This window comes from Gymnogyps californianus, chromosome 4 (genome assembly GCF_018139145.2).
Source record: "Gymnogyps californianus isolate 813 chromosome 4, ASM1813914v2, whole genome shotgun sequence".
In the NCBI taxonomy this organism is placed as follows: Eukaryota; Metazoa; Chordata; class Aves; order Accipitriformes; family Cathartidae; genus Gymnogyps; species Gymnogyps californianus.
In genome coordinates, this window is record NC_059474.1 from 10,768,219 (window position 1) to 10,786,224 (window position 18,006).

The 18,006-nt window shown below is 35.7% G+C and overlaps 1 protein-coding gene across 4 annotated transcripts in view; it reads left to right on the top strand.

Annotated features, from left to right (window-relative positions):
* RGS12 (regulator of G protein signaling 12) overlaps positions 1 to 18,006 on the top strand; it is a 79,893-nt gene that overhangs the window by 31,099 nt on the left and 30,788 nt on the right. For all 4 annotated transcript variants that reach the window (XM_050896441.1, XM_050896439.1, XM_050896440.1 and 1 more), the window contains exons 3-6: positions 4,018 to 4,039; positions 12,059 to 12,228; positions 15,443 to 15,535; positions 16,735 to 16,878. In XM_050896441.1, the coding sequence (XP_050752398.1) occupies positions 4,018 to 4,039; positions 12,059 to 12,228; positions 15,443 to 15,535; positions 16,735 to 16,878 (429 nt within the window). The remainder of the gene's footprint in view (positions 1 to 4,017; positions 4,040 to 12,058; positions 12,229 to 15,442; positions 15,536 to 16,734; positions 16,879 to 18,006) is intronic.

The following is an 18,006-nucleotide window of genomic DNA, read 5'->3' on the forward strand; positions in this document are numbered from 1 at the left end:
AACATGTAAAATGGAACTAAGTGGATTTTCTGGATAAGAGTTTCTGTCAACTGAAAGATGTCATCAGACTAGTTTCATGCAGTGGTGCACACATCTAGCAGGTTATAGACCATGAAAGCTAAAAGATATAGGCTGTTTCAACCTTATGAATTATTCTCCTTTATGCCCTCCCTCCTTTTGTACTCTGTTGGTGCAAGATACTATGTTGTCTATTTCTATTCTGGAAAAAAAAAAATTACGTACTCACAAAGTAGTTTTCTCCCTGATAATTATTGTAAGCTAATATTCTTTTAGATTTGTTGCAAGCAGATCCTGAACATGACATCAAAAAACTCATGGGCACTTCTGGTTTTTCCACCTAGCAAAGAGAGATGATACAAAGAGAAATTTTACATGTTTTCTCTTAATCAGAACTTTATGCTATCTAATATATGCTGAAGCATTTGCCAGTTTACAGAGACCTAGAACATCTTTTATGGTATATGCTAACTGGGAAGCCACTGTTCAGCTTGCTGGCCCTGGCACTGAGCTCCTCACTTGGATCACAGGGATCAAGATCTCGCCCTGAAGTCTAAGGAAGCGAGTTGCATCCTCCACCTTTGCGGGGGTGGGTGTGTGTCTGTGTACCTCAGCTGCTAATCCAGCTAGATGAGCAAGCAGAGTTCCCATGAAGAGATATGCTGGAAGACATTTTAGTTTTCGTAAACTAGATTTATTTTTTAAATTTTGGTAATTTGTTACCATCAGGCTCCTGGCATATACCATGGGCTTTTTCCTAAACCAATTTGGAAGTCAGGGTAATTTGAAGAACTAATTTCAGTTCTTATCTGGTTATGAAAGATTTGAGGGTTGAATGCAATTAGATTTTATCTCTGGGTGATAGTTCATATGTACATTCACAAAATGAATACATATATGTCCTGTCATTGGGAATTAAATACTAAAATACTTTTTTTTTAATCTTCACATTAGCCCTAACCAGCATGGAGTCATACCCTGTCCTTCCTCATCTTTCAGAAATAGCTACATACAGGAACTGTTCAGTTTTATAGCTTTTTAATACCTATGTTTTTTAATAGGTAGTTCTTAATACATATGCGGTAAGTGTTAAATTTCATCAAGTAATCAAACTTTATATGTACAGTAGGTCAGATTTTGTCCTGAAGAGCCTCCAGTGGTGGTAAGCGTGAGCTCTGAAGAATGAAAACCAGCCCCCAACATATAGCAAATTTTTAAAATGAGATCATCATAGTATTTAAACAAATCTGGTCTTGCAACTTACACCTTTGGGCAAATCTAGGCAAGTTTCAGCTGAGCAGTTTAGAAAAGTAACTGCTTTGTCTAAATGTGGACTGTATGCAATTTCTGACAGGTTTATATTAGGATTTCTAAGTACTCACAAACATGTTTTGAACATATTACTGAATTCTTACACAATAATTACAAGCTTTAGTTTCTCGCTGGTTTTGTTGAATTAAGTGGATTTAGTTCAGTTACATAGATGAATTTAAAGAAATGTTCTTAAACTAAATTTTATGCTGTGATCTACAGAAGTAAACTGATAATGCTTGGAACATGCTGGGTAGTTTTAGTGACACAGTAATGTAAAAAAAATACCATATAGTTGGAATATATCAAAACTAAAGGGAAATTTGAAATATCTTAATAGCACAGAAATAGATGGTTGATATTTAGATAAGAAATTCTGTTCTACCTATGGGTACTTTTTTTTTTTTTTTTTTTTTTTAATGTTTAAACATAATAATTACTAAGACCTTGCTTGGAGAGATTTTAAGATGTTGATACATGTAATGTAACGTGCATTAGCCAAAGCATTTAAAATAAACACACAAAACCAACCCATGGTGTGTAGAAAGCTCACTGCATTAGCTTATGCTAAATGGATTGAGGTAAAACTGTATCTCATTGTCCATAGAACTTAATTAAGTGGTATTATTACTGTAATGTTTGAGCTTTTCTATGAAATCACACCATTTTTCCTTTAAAATGATATTTCACAATTGTTAACTTCCTAGTTTTTGAAAACAGTAGTGTAAATATTTTTTTTACTATCATGAGAATCCTATTCATTTTACTTGATACCTTTCAAAAACATGAAGGAGAATTGTGCTTGGTGTTTGAAGCTAGATTCATGCAAGCTGCCAAAGTAAATGACCGTTCCTAAAATGTATATATTTTAAAAGTGTTTTTATTTTTTTCTGTCTAATGTGTAAACTGATACATTACTTTACTTTGAGTCATCCTTTTCTTCATTCTTTGAGAAATGACATTGAAAATGTTAATTCATCAGCTGTTCTGTACAGTGTGTGAATAAGAAATTAGAAGCAATCATATTTATAAAACAGATTTCAGTAATGTAAATTAAATTTTCTAAATTACAAACATGAATTAAGTTACGGCTTCTGAATGCATAATATGCTTGCTAGACTTAAGTGCAAAACAGAAGTAGAAAAGATGTGCTAAGCCTCACTGAAGAACTGTACCCAAAACAGAAGTACTTTTTTGATACCTGAAACAGTGCTATTAAAAAAAGTGAGAGGCCTGGATACACTTTTGATTATATTATGATGCTTCCCAGATTCAGAAGCATTTATTTTTGTGTAGTTAAACAAGAAGTGCCATCATTTTTTTGATCTTTTCCATGAAAGATGTATTTGTGTTTATCTGAACTAGCACCAGAGGAATGATGTCAATAGAGACTAGTTTAGACTTCAAAAGTTCCAGAATATTTGTATTAAAAACTGGATCAGATCCTCTGCTGCTGATGTGAATGGTGAGGCCACAATAGTTTATAACAAGTGATGTTCTTCAGATAGTGTTAACAGCAGTATGAGATCCTGCAGTGAAATAGAAAAAGAAAGGAGAAGATACTATTCTTTTAAGGATTACAAAAGGTTTTTGTGGATTTTGAAGGGGAGAGGGAACGTTTGTTGCCAAGGCTGGAAAATACAGACAAACTATGAAGAGATAGCTTTTCTCTTGAGTTGTGTATATATGTATGGTTTTTTCTTCTGTGTGTTTTCCGTCTTGAAGAAATTGTATATATTATAGGGCATTCTTTCCTAGCTTTTTAAAGAGCAGTGCAAAATAAGAGTTTCTTTTTAACTATTTAGAAAGTTACTTAGAGGTTCAAGGACACTTTAAATGACCAAGAAAAGATTCCGCAAACTGAAACAATAATGTTTTTTAATAGCCATTAAAAATCAATGCAAACTTAAATCTAAAAATCAGCTGTCCTTCTAGTCTGTCACTCAGCTGAGTGTCAAGGTGCAAGCACTGGAGTACACATTGGAAATGGTCACCTACTTGGTTTTACAGAAATGTTAGCTGCCTTGAGGTAATTTCTGATCAAAGGTGAAAAGTTTAGGGTAGATAAGCACATAAACTTCAACATTTCACTACAAGACTAATTGTCCTTGAAAATTTGATGTAAAATACTAGTAGAGATGGTGAGGAGTTCTTACCTTGCTTATTGGAAACACTCTTAACATCCTTTTTGCTCTGTGGAAGTCAGAAGTGATCGGCAGGGGAAGTTTTCAGAGTCATCTGACTGAAAAAATAATGAATTTTAATTTTGATTCCACATATCTCCAGATATTGCAGCAAAATAAAGTATATGAGGTGTTGTTTTCATTTTAAGTCTTTGCAGGTCAGTTTTAAGGTATCTGCTTTCTCATATATACCGAGTGACTCTATTCGTCTAAGAAGGACTGTTGGAAGCAGTGTGGCTACTCACAGCAGGAAGTACTTTGTCCAGTAAATACTAGTGGGATGAAGTTCCAGGACAGTGGTTAAAAGGCCTGAGGTGAATTTCATGGTGGGGAGGAAACACCTGTGAGAAAGTAACAGCTGGTTTCTTTACATTTTCCTCTCGCATGTTATCTGTTGTTAATAAGATGACAAAAGTAGCTAACACTTCAAATATGTGAAGCTCAGAGATTTCTAATACTTACCATGAAACTTAAGTAACACTTATTTCTCTCTTTCTTATTGCAGTCAGCAACTGTTTCTGATGGAGGTAAGCTGAAGCTTGTTTTTACTTTTATAATGAAAAAGAATCAATTTTCCACATTAAGCAACATAATACGTGGAGAATAAGGTGATATATTACAAGATGTGAGTCCAAAGTGGTGCAGAACTGTGCCAGTGAAAATACTGCAGGATTATATTGACATACTTTCACTGATTCATTTGCATAATCTTTTTTGTGGTATATCTCTCTATATAGGCACGTTTTTATTATAACTTGGCTTCTTCATTCATAATAATAAAGAGGGCAGAGCTGGTAGACTTTCGTATAATTGGATGGTAGATAAAATCTTGTTCTCTGTTTTATTGTCCTTTACGTACCCTGTTTGCTTTTGAAGAGGGATGCTCTAGCTCCTAAGTTGTAAGCTGTGTTGGTGCATTTGTTGAGGTTGAAATTTCTTTACAGTGTGATGCATTTTGAGAAGGGGGTAAGTAATTTGATATTTGTAAAATCCCAGCATGGAGCTTTTGCAGTTCTGGAGTACTTCTAAGTAAACTCCTCTTTATGTCACCTAAGCTTGTTTGTTTTGATTTTAACATGGCTTTAGTGTTTTAAAGGATGTTCACTCTTTGTTAAACATTAGAAGAGGATTTCTCTGAACCTTTGAAGTTAATTGAAACAGTTTAAGTATGCTTCCTTAATGGAATAAAGGAATTTGTGTAGTTTAGGGTATACAAGAGATGGCTTTTCTCACTTGTCTTGCTTGGCAGGAGTTGGTTCACTTGATTCTGCAGAGACACATACATATTATTATGTTTGCTATTCTTTGACAATAGTACAAGACAAGTTTATTAAATAAAAAGGGGGCAAACTGTGTTACTCTAATTAGTGTAGTGAAATTGAAGAAATATTTTGAATGGTAAGGATAATTTTTTATATTGCATGCAAATGTAAATGCAAAATTAGCAATACTATTCACAGAACTCCATCATGTTCTAATTTCTAATTCCTTGCAAAACTAAAACTATAGGTGAGAGAAACATTACTGTTTTGGTCTTTTTGACAGAGCCATTTTCCAATGGCTGACTGACTTTGTCAGGTTTTTTCCTTCTCTACTGCTGACACAGTCTACTGCTGTAACAATACTTTTGTCTAGATGAGAAGATAGACTCTATATTGTATCTGTCTTGTCTGCAAAGTGACAAAAGAAGGAAACAGAAAATAATTGTGTCTATTCTGCTTTCTATTTCTAAAATGTAACCTATGTTTTTGTGGGAAAAATATGTATTTTTTTCCCCCACATGTTACCCGTTTGATATAAAAATCAAGACAAAGCACAGAATTTTTTTTGTTTGTGTATGTAGTTGAATTAAGTTCCAGGTGCTGATGGGCAAAAAATTTGATTGATATTTTTTAGCTAAAATGGAATGTACTTGCATCTTGTCTCCACAAGGGTTCTTGTTCCATGTTAATGAAAATTATTTTACTTCTGTTGCCTATCCAAACTTGGAGATCCCTGTGATAGTACTCATATGATAGTCATTTCAAGCTTTTTATGCTTCCAGCTGAAAATTTTTTTTAAGATCTGACTTATTTTCATTCTTCCAATATGACTTTTGTATTTCATTCCAATTCCATAGCTAATTGTGTTTCCAGAATTAATTCTGTACAGTTTTGTGAAGTCATGAAATCTAAGGGCCATGTAGGTTGCAGAGGTGAAAGAACAGACAATAAGTTATACACGTTTTTCTACTGAGTTGTATGACGTATTTTTTCGGCTAATGCTGAAGATTTAACATGGACTCTCTCTTCATTGTTAAATGCTAGTTAAGAGGCGGGGTGTAATTTATGTAAAAAGTAGTAGTCGAACTATACTGGGTAATATTGAATCAGTGCTTAAATACCTAGAAAGTGGATTGGAAAAATAAGAACCAGAGAGACTGTAACCAGAAAAAGTGAAATGAAATAAAATCCTAATTCATTTAATTTAGAGCTGCATTGAGTAAAAAGCTCTGATTCACATCTGAATTACATTTTCAGGCTTTCACTTTTATTGAATATGTCACAGCACTGAAATTTTTCCAATCTTCTCTAATCTCACTAATTCATTAATAGATCCACAGATTTACACATTTTAGGGCATGTCTAGATGAGAGAAATTTTCACCAGTGTAACCATTAGTGTAACAGTGCATACTTTTCTTCCTAGACTAAATCCTAATATTAGTATTTGTATGTATAACTAAATACTATAAATACTGTTGTTAAGCTTTAGTCTGGGAAGGGAAATTTATGTGTAAAAAGTAATTATTATGTATTTATATACATCCCTTCAGTATAATAGGAGGCATGACAGCTCTCTCTACATTTTCTTTCCAAGGTCAATAAAGCCTCATGTCATATGGCTTTTATTACATTAGAGCTAGGCACTGGAAACCATCTACCTCTTGTTGCATTTATTTTACATGGTAACTCAGCTTGTGCAAGGCTGGGATGTTCTCATCAGCCAAAACTGTGCACTTGGGCTTTGCAAGATAGGTAACGTGTAAAAGATATAGGTACTTGAATTAGTATTGTTTCCAGAGATGCCAACCAGTAGCAACTCTTAACTGTAATTGATTTGCTTGATGAATTGCAGACAATCAGAATGCGAAGTGTAATAATGCTTAGATGCAAGATCACCGCTATAGATCAATTAATCTGCAGCACCTATGCTCTAGGAATAGCAGAAACCATTTTATGTTACTACAACAACCTGTAATTAGCAGATTTCGCTTACTTCCCATCTCGGAAACTGTCCATTCCTGCTGACTGTAGGAATAGTGAGAGCGTGTACGCAGCATGCAGGCTGTGGCTGATGTTTTGAGCACTGTGCCATCTAAATCATCACAGGGATGATCAATAGTCCCCAGCTAATGTCTGACTTTGGCTGTTGATACCTAGATGGTACTTTACAAAGGGAAAACCTTAAGGTCAAAGGACATATAATAGAAGTACATCATTGTTCATCTCCCAGACAGACAGGTGGTGAGGTATCTGAGCTATTGAGAATGTCTAAGTCAGTTCTTACTTGCTGCTCCCTACAGAGATCAGTTCCACAAAGCTGAAGTCTATTATTTCCAAATACTTAAGCATAACAGATACTATAGGCATGTCTTTTTCCTAAGATACTACTTTGCTGTAGTTCCTGCTGATTTTTGGTTTTAGTGTTCATCACCTGGAAAGAATTTCCATAAGGAAAAGCGTTCTTAAAGACTTTTTTGAAAGGAATCTGATGTTTACAATAATAACGGAAAACTGTATTTTAAGAAGTGACTAAAGAAGGTAGAGCAAAAAATCCGCAATGAAGTCCAAAATAAAACAAAACACTGTTTATACTTTTTACACTATAAATACAGATGGATTATTTCCTCCAACAGGTATATGACTTATTTGTCAGTTACGTTGGCAGTGCATGCTTGCTGTAGCTGTGTTCCACTGTAACATAAATAATTTAAGTTCCTTTAGCAGCAGTGGCAAAAGGTCTTTTCTTTAAATTATTTATGTAGTGTTTTATAATGCTTTGTGTTAAGTATACTATTGCTTTCCTCTGCTTGAAGCCATGAGGGTAAAGAATCAGTTTGTTTAGAACGGTGTTAGAGGCTACCGGGAATTGCTGGGGGGAAATGCGTTAGCTTCCCTTATCCCAAAGTTGCAGAGGAACAATGTGCCGTACAGTAAGACTAATCTGCGCCCAATGGGTTCCGGGACGTTACAGCTGAACTTGGTATGGATTCAGAAGGATGGCTTTCAGTGAATGGCTTGAAGTATTTGATTAAGTGGCACCACAGTGGTTCTTACCAGCTTTATCCAGGTAATGTATTTAGCGATTAACTGGAATATCTCAATTACATGAATGCATGCATTCCGATGATTACAAGGAATACCTGTAGCTTCTCACAATAATAAAAAATATTTGTAGGTTGAAAAATGTATATGGCTTTTATAAACAAATGCATACAAAAGTATCCTTAATTAATTGAATTCAGACTTACTGCTTTACGTGATTCAAATCAAAACTTTCAAAGCCATCTTATCCTGAATACTTTCAAGATTTTAGTTGATTAAATGCCTGCATTTTCTTACATAATGCTGTTTTTGCAAAATAAATAAAACCAAGACCCTCCACAGAATGTGTAAACACAAAAGGTGTAAAATACTGGGTTTTGAGGATTTTTAGAAAGGATTCTGTGTCAATTCTGTATTTGAAGAAGGTCATAGATGAAACTGAATGAGTTTGCACAGAAAGTAGTACTTCCTCGCTAGGTACGGTGGCTCTCGAACAGAACAGAAATAAATTTAGGTTCCTGGGATTCAGGATGCTTGAGTAAGGAGCCTCCTTTTACAGGTAATGCAAGATGAGTCGGTGCTTCCACACAGTAAGGAGAAAGGCAGGCAGGCATTAGGAAACTTCACAACACTGCTAAGTTGTCCGTGCACCTGAGTTGGAATTTTCACAGTAAAATCCTCTGGCGTCCTGAGATTCCCAATAGCTAGTTTTCTTCTTTTAGACACTTAACAAGAAGGAGGCCACTTTGCACAACAGCCTTGTGATTAGAACGTTTGAGGGTGGGAATCGGGGCTCTACATTTCCTCTGATGATCATCACAGAGTGCTCATTAGATGAAATATGTGACTCGGTTGGAAAGTTTCTCCATTCCTGCTTTCTAGGGTGGGCTGTGTGTACCTAGGAATGCACGAGTTGTGAGAGTCAGGAAACCTGACACTGAAGTCTTACATTGGAAACATTCCTCTGCAAGAGGAGTGGAGCAGGAGTTACGGCTTATACAGTCTTCATTTAAGCACGATTTGGATAAATTGTGCACTAGTGTTACAGTTGGTGAGTTTTTTTTCTTCCCATCTGACCTTTCTTTTTCTCTGATTCTAAATGGTGTACCTGCACTAGGCTGTAACTGTTTTAATTGCAACTGTTGATTTATGTGGTAGAAGAAACTAGAATAACGAAGCCTGTTCTGGGAAACAACCTTGTTCTGTATTGTTTTCAGGTTGACAGGTACCCCAGCAGAAATCTGTACAGATTTTAAAAGCAAACTGACTGCATTTTTGCTTTAAGGGAAAACAAAGCAGTGTCAGGGTTAAGTATGAATTCAAATAGTTCTTTCTGAAAAAATCTGAATTAGCTAAATAAAATCCACCAGAACAGAGACAGTTTACTGTGAATGAGTAATCCCTTAATGCTGCCTTAACACATTGGAGGACCTGTGCCAGTAGCTCTCAAAGTTGTTGAAAATGCAGTCTTACTTTGGTTCATTTGTTTTCATGGGACGTCCAGAGTCGGCAGCGTATCAGAGGAACAAGAACCTAGTGTAGTTTAGAGCAAGTGTAACTCCGACAAGGTGGAGAGAGCAAGCAGCTGCTAGCAATTAAAGGTAGTTAGCAGTCACCCACTGGTGTAAACACTCAGAGACTGTAATTGCAGTTTGGCCTTCCTGCCTGCCATAGGGAAATTGAACAGCCGCCACTTGGAGGGAGGAAGGCAAAGCTGACCTGCTAATGACTGCTGTGCCTACCATTTTGCAATCCCTTCTGAGTCCTAAGGCACTGTCACTTGTGAATTTAGAGTTGAGCACTTTGTGTGGCTACTCCCTAATTTCCCTCTGTCAGCCAAGTAGGTTTAAACGGTTTGGTATGTGGGATGAGTTTACCTTTCTGATTTTGCCTGAAAGGAACTAGGAAATTTTCATCCTTCATCACTGGAGAACGCTGGGATTGAACCTTCTAGGAGTGAGGCAGTATCTGAAACTGTTCCAGATTGATCAAGAAGTGGGTGTCTATTTATATCCTGGACTGTAAAATAAAACGTATCCACCTGCAGAGTTAGAGCAAAATACTTCAGATAATAAATTTAGATACAATTCTCTTCAGATTCACATTAGCTTCTTTCACAATAGTTTCACTGTGGTGACAGGTATTCTCTAATGAAGCTAACAGTTGACTTGGTTAGCTCTTTCATATGTCATAAAGGAAAAAGTGAATAAATATTTATTATAAGAAAATTTGGCATTATTTGCTGAGTGTTTTTAATTAGCTTTGATTAATATGATGATTAGGCAAAGAAAAATATTTATATACCCAATGTGTTATTATGGTCCTTAAATATTATCCTTGTTGAAAATATAGAGTTACGTTTTCATTCTTCCCTAATCTAGTTCTGTATCTTTGTCTTGTTTTGTCATATTTTTGTCTTAAACAGTAGCTTGGCTTACAGAAATTCACAGTAGTTAACTGTTACATCTTAGTAAATATTTCTGAGCTACAGAATATATTTAAAAATGAAGTTTCAGAACTATTTTTTTTTAACTTTTCTTATCTTTACAACTATATAACTTTTTCCTATGCTTATATCTATCTTTGAATGGTCCTTTTTTTCAAAGTTCATACTTCGGGGAGGAACGGTAATGTTTTATAACATAGAATTTGGAAATGCAAAGTGCTTTGAAATATACATAACAGAAAAGGAGGCCTTGGGAGATCTTATAAAATAGTAATTTTGGTGAAATTACTCCTTGCTTTAGTTAGTCCGGGTGATTAACTGAGGAAAATTAACAGCAATAAAATGTCACTGTAAAGAATAGGCCGTTTCTTACTGGTCGTGAATTCAGTTTTCTCAATCAGTTTACATTTATAGTGAGCTGTATATTCCATTTGGCATAGAATTATTGAAGATATCATCTATTTTATTTGAGGATATTATTTTCTTACATCTATTACTGCTAATTTTTCAAAGAATTGAGTGTCTGCTTTTTTTATCCCTTCATCACAGAATCTCATTCAGTTTGGCATCTCTCTAGTGCAACCTCTCCTGCTCAAAGCAAGGTCCGTTATGACATCAGGTCAGGTAGCTCAGGACTTTATTTAGTTGTGTCTTCACAATTAATTAAACCCCAGATCACCTCTGTGAAGTGTGCATCTGTGAGTACAACTATACCAGTTTTACATTTGTGTAAACTGAGAGATGGAGAGAGCGGTGGTTTGTCAAAGGGTATGCAACAAATAAATGACAAGTTTGTGAATAGGACCCTGTTGTATACAGTTCCCTCTTTTACTTAGAGCAGCCATTTCTTTCACCTTTCCACTTCTGTGAACAAGTGGTCACTTTAAGAATTTTTTGTGCGAATTCTGTTTACTGATATGTGACAAAGATGATCTGGGGTTAATACTTGAAATTATTAGTTACGCTACTACACAAGGTTGTGTTTTCCTGAATTCTCTATGGATTCTTGTTAATTTGTTTTTCAGAATAAAAAAAGCACTTCTGTTTTTTCAAGATCTAAAGAATCCGGTCATTTCTCAGCTTGGGGTCTGTAGATTATTGCACTATGTTGGCTCGAGTCTGGAAGGGAGTCACGGATCCCTGTTTTTATCAGAAACCATGATAAATTGAGGATCTATGGTTTGATAAACTCTACTTGCTGTGGATGAGGAAGGCATCCATTACTAGCTCATTTTCCTTAGTACTCTTTTCCTCAGTTGACTACTTTCCTAAATTTTCAGTATTTAACAGGAATCTTTCATTTCCATGAAAAACTTCAGAGTCCCTGTCTCTACTGATGTAAGAATATATGAAATTTTGCTGTCTCCTATCACCAAATAGGTTTTTGCCCACTTTCTGGTGAACGGTGGGTTCTTGAAGCTCTACCTGCCTTGGATAATCTTATGAAGGAGTGCAGTCCATGGGGTGAGGAATGTGAGCAGAAAATTTTAGCCAAAATATTTTATTTTGTGGAGCAAGAAAAAAGATTTCCTTTTGTGCTTGCCCCTTTTGCTTCTGGCAGGGGATTTATTTTAAGACACTCATTTAATTTTCTTTGCAGTGGAACAGAAGAAAATGGAGAGATGTTTGGGGTTGTTTTTTCTGTGCAGGTGCTCCTAATAAAAATGGGGAGGGATATTTTGACGTCTGCACTACCGTGAGCTTGAGCAGAAGGTGTGATAAATCAAGTAAACAATGCTGAAGAGTAAAAGTGGATAATACTTTATTGACAGATTTGTTCATTGTTTTTAACAGAGCTGAATAGTACTGATTTGAAAGACTGCATCAGTGAAAACAGCCTCAGTAGCAATGCTAGTCTTCCCAGTGTACAGAGCTGTCGACGACTTCGAGAAAGAAGAGTTGCAAGCTGGGCTGTTTCATTTGAGCGTCTTCTTCAAGATCCTGTTGGTGTTAAATATTTTTCGGTAAGTTTTGAGGGACGGTAAGAGGCCTTTCAAAATACCTGATACTGCTGCAGTAATTTTCCTGTATTCTTTTTTCTTTCTTGACACTATCCTTACATAGGACAAGAGATAGGAGTTCATTCTTACACAGTTGTTATCTGAGCATCATTCTAAGTTTAAACTGGATCACGGTTGAATAAGAGTTCATAGTAATACACATATTGCCATGCATTCTGGATAGCAAAAGTTTCAGATAAAAATGGAGGCTATATTTTGCTTTGTATCTGAACTTTTAGAAAGCTTCCCAATTTTGTAGAACAATTACATTTTGTTATATTTGTATCTGTAGCCTTTGTACAAGAAAAAGGCAGTAGTTTCAGTAGTTTCCTAAGAATTGGTAATTTTTTCACATTTGCCTACTGAAATGTTGGAAGCCATGTAGAAGATTTTTTCAATGATATAGTGGCTTATCTTCCTGCAAAAGGTTTGTAGAAATATTTTTTGGAAGTAATTAAGGTGGCTAAGAGCACTGGTTAAAGCTGCAGTTTGCAGGAATAGTGTTAAGTATTTGCAAAGCATAAATTAAGCTTCTTCACAGCACATTTATGAAGTTGTAAATAGCGTCATCTCTATTTGACAAGTAAGGAAATAGAGGTGTATACACTTTTGCATTGTTGCACTGAGAGTATGTTGCTGATTCTGAATATGTTACACAAGGACAGTTTGTGCTACTCAAGTAATTTTCACAAAGAGAATATAAAGAAACCTATGGTGTAGGAGACGTAGATTATTGGAATTTGTGGTAACTCAGAAAGACTCCTTTACTTGGTACAAAAGTATTACAATACCAAAATGATTAATAAGCAGACTTCCATCTTAACTGGTGTGGGGACCCAAAAAACACATTAACAGTGACCACCTGTTTGAGGAGACAGAGAAGATGAAAGCAAAATAAGATGTCCTGAGTATTATGTTCCCTGTCTTTCCATTTTTCTTAGCAGAGTAGCCTAAGCGTTATTAGCATTTCTGCTTAGATACTGAGACTTCTCATCAGACTGAAAGAAAAATTATAATTCTGATCTGATGTTAGAGTCCACCTGAAAAATGATGTAGTTTGTGGGGGTGCTACTGAAACTCTAGTTGTCTTTCCTAATTACTGGTAAGCCATCAGTAAACTTACTTATGTACACTTGAGAAATTGCTGCAGTAATTTTTCAGTACTATGAATGATCAAAACTTACATTAAAAACTTAGAAAGTAGCTAATGTCATTTTATTAAATTTTCAGATTAAAAGGTTAAAGTTACATTTCATTTCAGCAAGAGGCAACCTCAGATATTCAGGAAGTTTTACTTTTCTCCCCCATTCTATTCTAATTAGAAATTATTTTTATAAACATTGCAAAAGTGCATGTGTTAAAGAAATACCCAATTTAAAGATCAATTAGGGAATGTTGAAATTTATTGTGTGCACCACCATTTTCTTGAGGCCCAGGAGAGATCCAGAGCCATGGCTTAGATTTACTTGCAACCTGGCTATCGTAACACTATGCGGTTATAGATTTCTGCCAGTATTCAAGAACATAGAAGCATCAGCGTTTAATTCACAATTACAGAGTAAGCATCTTGGTGCATTTGGGATTCAGCATGCATAGGCCTTTCCTGAGGACAGCTTTGTCACAGAGCAGGAATTACTCTCTAAGAAGGAGAGATTTTGCGTGTTTTGCATATACTCACATTTTGCATAATAGTCTGCTGATTAGAGCAGTCATCCAGGAAGTGAGAGACCTGATTGCAAGTTCCCTCCTCAAGTGGTTCAAACCAACATCTCCAGCTTCCCAGCCATGTGTGACAACTGCTAGGCTACATAATGTTCCAACTGGGGCACCATTCAGTCTTCCTGATGAAGCTGAATTGTTGTACGGCCAGCTGTGCCCAAATCATGTGGCCAGAAAGCAAGCAAGCAGGAGATTGACTGTACATTTTGTAGTGAGGGCACTGAGTGGGGAAGTAGGCAGTTGGGTTCCAGTTCCTGCTCGCTAATTTGATTCTCTTTTAATCTGTAATTACATGTAAAATGCAGAAATGTCCCCTGACTACTCTCTGGATTGTCTTTTATACATTTGGTGTCTCAGGTTAGGTATCTGAAGAACTTTTAGTTTAAATTGAGAGGTTGCTAGTGGATTTAGACTCCCTGTATTGTAGTTTATCTCAATGCTTTCTTATAGTTGGACTCCCTAAACTCTATGTATATCTTAAAAGCACAAATAAAGTTAAGTTTTACGTATTTCTGTGAAGATTCCTCTTACACTGCTTTCTGAGACTGCCTTGGATGTTAAGGAAGGTTGTGGCTTGTGGGCTGACTTAAAATAAAATTTCCAATTAAACACTGATACCTAAAGCTCTAAAGTATAAACAAGCATTGTCCCAATTACGTGAGTGCCTAGATAATTTTTTTAGAGGACAAAGTTAATTTTTTTTATATCTTCCTCTCCCATGGTTAAAATGCTTTCAAGAAACATATGCTGAGAGAATATTGAATTACACAGATTTGAATCGGGGACAGTTTTGTGGTTGTACAACGGTTGTACAATTTCCCAACTGAATGGAGTCCCAGTCTTCATTTGGACTTTTGGATGCTACAATATAAATGTCCTGATTGTGGGTTGTACTGGGAGATTTTTTTTTTCCCCCCCCTCAGGAATGTATTTTCCAAGGAGAACCCATGTAACCAATCAGCAAGCAGCGATAAAAGATTTTTTGTAGTTGCCATGTGATGCAGAAAGATGCCATAATGAATACAGAATTGATTACGGGCGCTGCTCGATAAACATCTACTCTGTTATACTAGTAGAACTGCAATTAAAGACAGCAGGTTTACAGTGTAATTTTTAAATGTAGTTATAAATTATTTAAATTTTTATTAAAAGTTTATTCACTAGTTTATACACTACTTAATATGAAGTTTCAAACTTCGTCTTTGTACATGCAAATTATTTCATTGTAACTTGATGGATTCTTCTCAATTGTATACATTTAAAAAGAAATGAGAAAGAGGAGAAGCACTAGGCATATATTGGACATGCATTGATTTTTACTTTACAAGAAAACTGGACTGTGAGACTGATTGAAATGTTACCATTATGCAAACTTATCAAGCATTATAAATAGGTTGTTTGAAATGGCAAGTAACTTCTTTTCTTTGAGACATTTATTTATTTGTTTATTTCCCCCTAGGAATTTCTACGGAAAGAATTTAGTGAAGAAAATATTTTATTTTGGCAGGCCTGTGAATATTTTAACCATGTACCTGCACATGATAAAAAAGAGGTAAGTCAATGTTATATTTCAATACGTGGTGTTGCTTCTTCAAAAATTGCTGCTACTTCAAGATTTTTGAAGTTATTGGAGCTGTGCTTGATCTTTGTACTGTAACTTCGCTAAAATACGGTTGGAGCCTCAGTCTAATTTTGTCAGTCCCCTGAGAGTACTGTCCCAAGTTTAAGATGTTTAGACTGCAGTGAAGTGCAGAGGTAGCTCTGTAAAAATGAGCTAAGGTATACTGGATGTTGAAAAATGTCTAGCTGCAGTAGCCCAGTGCAAAAGAGTGCAGAGCAGTTGAATTTAACACGTCAAGGAGAGGCGAAAATTAGCCTCTGTTGTGCTCTTTCAGCTAGACTGCCTCCGCTAGCCAAGATAATGTGTTTATAACTAACTTAGATATATCTGCTGCTGTAAGTGTAGTCATCTTTGTTCACAAATTATGAGAATCTCCATCTCATCCTTTTAAGATAGTCCTACATTGGTCAGGCAGTTTTGGTGAATTTTGTGCAGGTTGGCAACACTTCTGTCTATGCTACAGCCAAATCTAGTCAGGTTTACACTGTGGAAACGGTTTCATCTTCCAAGTCCCTCTTTGCTCTTTTGTGGACCATTGAGTTTTTTTCCCCACTTTCTTCTGTCTTGGAACAATGTATTTTCTGAACACCACCCTTAATGGCTCTGAGCTCAGTTTGGTGTTTTTTTCATTATTTCCAGAATGTGGGTGTTTCAAAGTAAACAAGTTAAAAATAGAGCATGAATGTTTTTGGCTGTAAATATTCATATATTTGTATGACATTCATAATCACAGAAATTACCTTTTTCTGACTTCTAGAAATTGAACCTTAGAGGATTTATTTAAATCATAACTGTTATGTAAAAGGTCTAAAATCTAAAAAATCTATTCTCCTTTGTAAGATAGCATTTGACGTGCTTCACTTCTATTATTTTCATAGTTTAATTATTTTAATTTTTATTTTGATGACAACTTTTACTGCTTAAGAAATATTTGATGAATATTTGTAATTTTAAAGGAAAAACCCTATTTACATGCCTAAAACTAACAAAAGCTGTTAAATGAAAAATGCTTATCTATTAAGGAAACTGGAATGGCTGTATATTTTTGGGTGGAATATATCAGTGTAAGAAATGCCTGTCTAAAAATATGGTTTTAAAGCAGACATACATTTAGCATTTCTTTTCTGTAGCTTTCTTACAGAGCTCGGGAGATATTCAGTAAGTTCTTGTGTAGCAAAGCTACAACCCCAGTTAATATTGATAGCCAGGCACAGTTGGCAGATGATATTCTCAATTCTCCACATCCAGATATGTTCAAGGAACAGCAACTTCAGGTAACTATAGAAAACATGACTGCTGTACATTTATGTCTATTATCTTTTCCTTTGAAGTACTTTAAAATCTGTGAAAGTAGTTTCACATGCTGTATATTTTACTACGTATAAAAAGACTTTGAAGTCATGATCACATAGATTCTCTTAGCAGAATAGAAAAAGGCTGTATAATGGAAAGATGCTTGACTGTTTTTTTTGTACATTTGCATATGTGTAGAAAATTGCCATTAACTAAAAAAATTTCTGAAAACTAGTATTATTGAAATGAAGGTTTAGTGCAAGTAAATAATTCCATGTGTTGCAACACATTGCATATGTGCATATGGTTGCTTATTCTTTTCTTTAGTGGACAATGTGTACACAAATAGTGTCTAATTTTGGTTAAAGTGGTTTGTAAAATATGTCTGTTGTATTAAAGGAGTCCTTCCCTTATGCTTTAACAGAACTGTCAGATGAAGAGCTTGTTAAAACTGTTGGTGTCTGAAGACCTCTGAAGTGGATGTATTTTAAATAATTATTAAAGTTCAGAACAGAACAGTTTTGTAACAACAGGATATACTTTACATTTTCTATAGAATTTAATTTTCTTCTTTTTTCTCCTGAGTAATCTCTTTGGTAACTCTCCCACCCTAACAATTTATTAGTAGAAGTAATTTTGAGGTCATGTTATTTAGAAATCCAGGATGTAGCTTTAACTGCATAAACAAAGCAGGTTACAATCTTAGTCTTCATGCAACCTCAGATTGCATGCTTTTGGGGCAACCTGAGCAGGTGGTATAGTATCTTCCTCCATCTGCGAAGTGGAGATAGAAAGGTAGGTCTAACTGCTGGTCTGGTAGCTTCTAGCATTACAGCTACCCCCCATGCACCTACCAAGGCCTGAGGCTTCCATGGGAATTGCCAGCCAAGGTCTTCCCAGGCATTTTTTCGTGCATTCCTCATCTTGGCTTTGTGGAGCCCATGCCTGCATTCCTCTTCATCCTCGTCCAGTTGTTTGGTGGAGCAGATGGTGTTCTTATGAGTCTGCTGGCTGGGCTGATGCAGATTTTCTTGTTCTTTGAAAACGCGTGTCCTTAGGTTGGAGGGCTCATAAGGTGGGTGAAAATGCTGATGTGAAGTGCTGCTGTG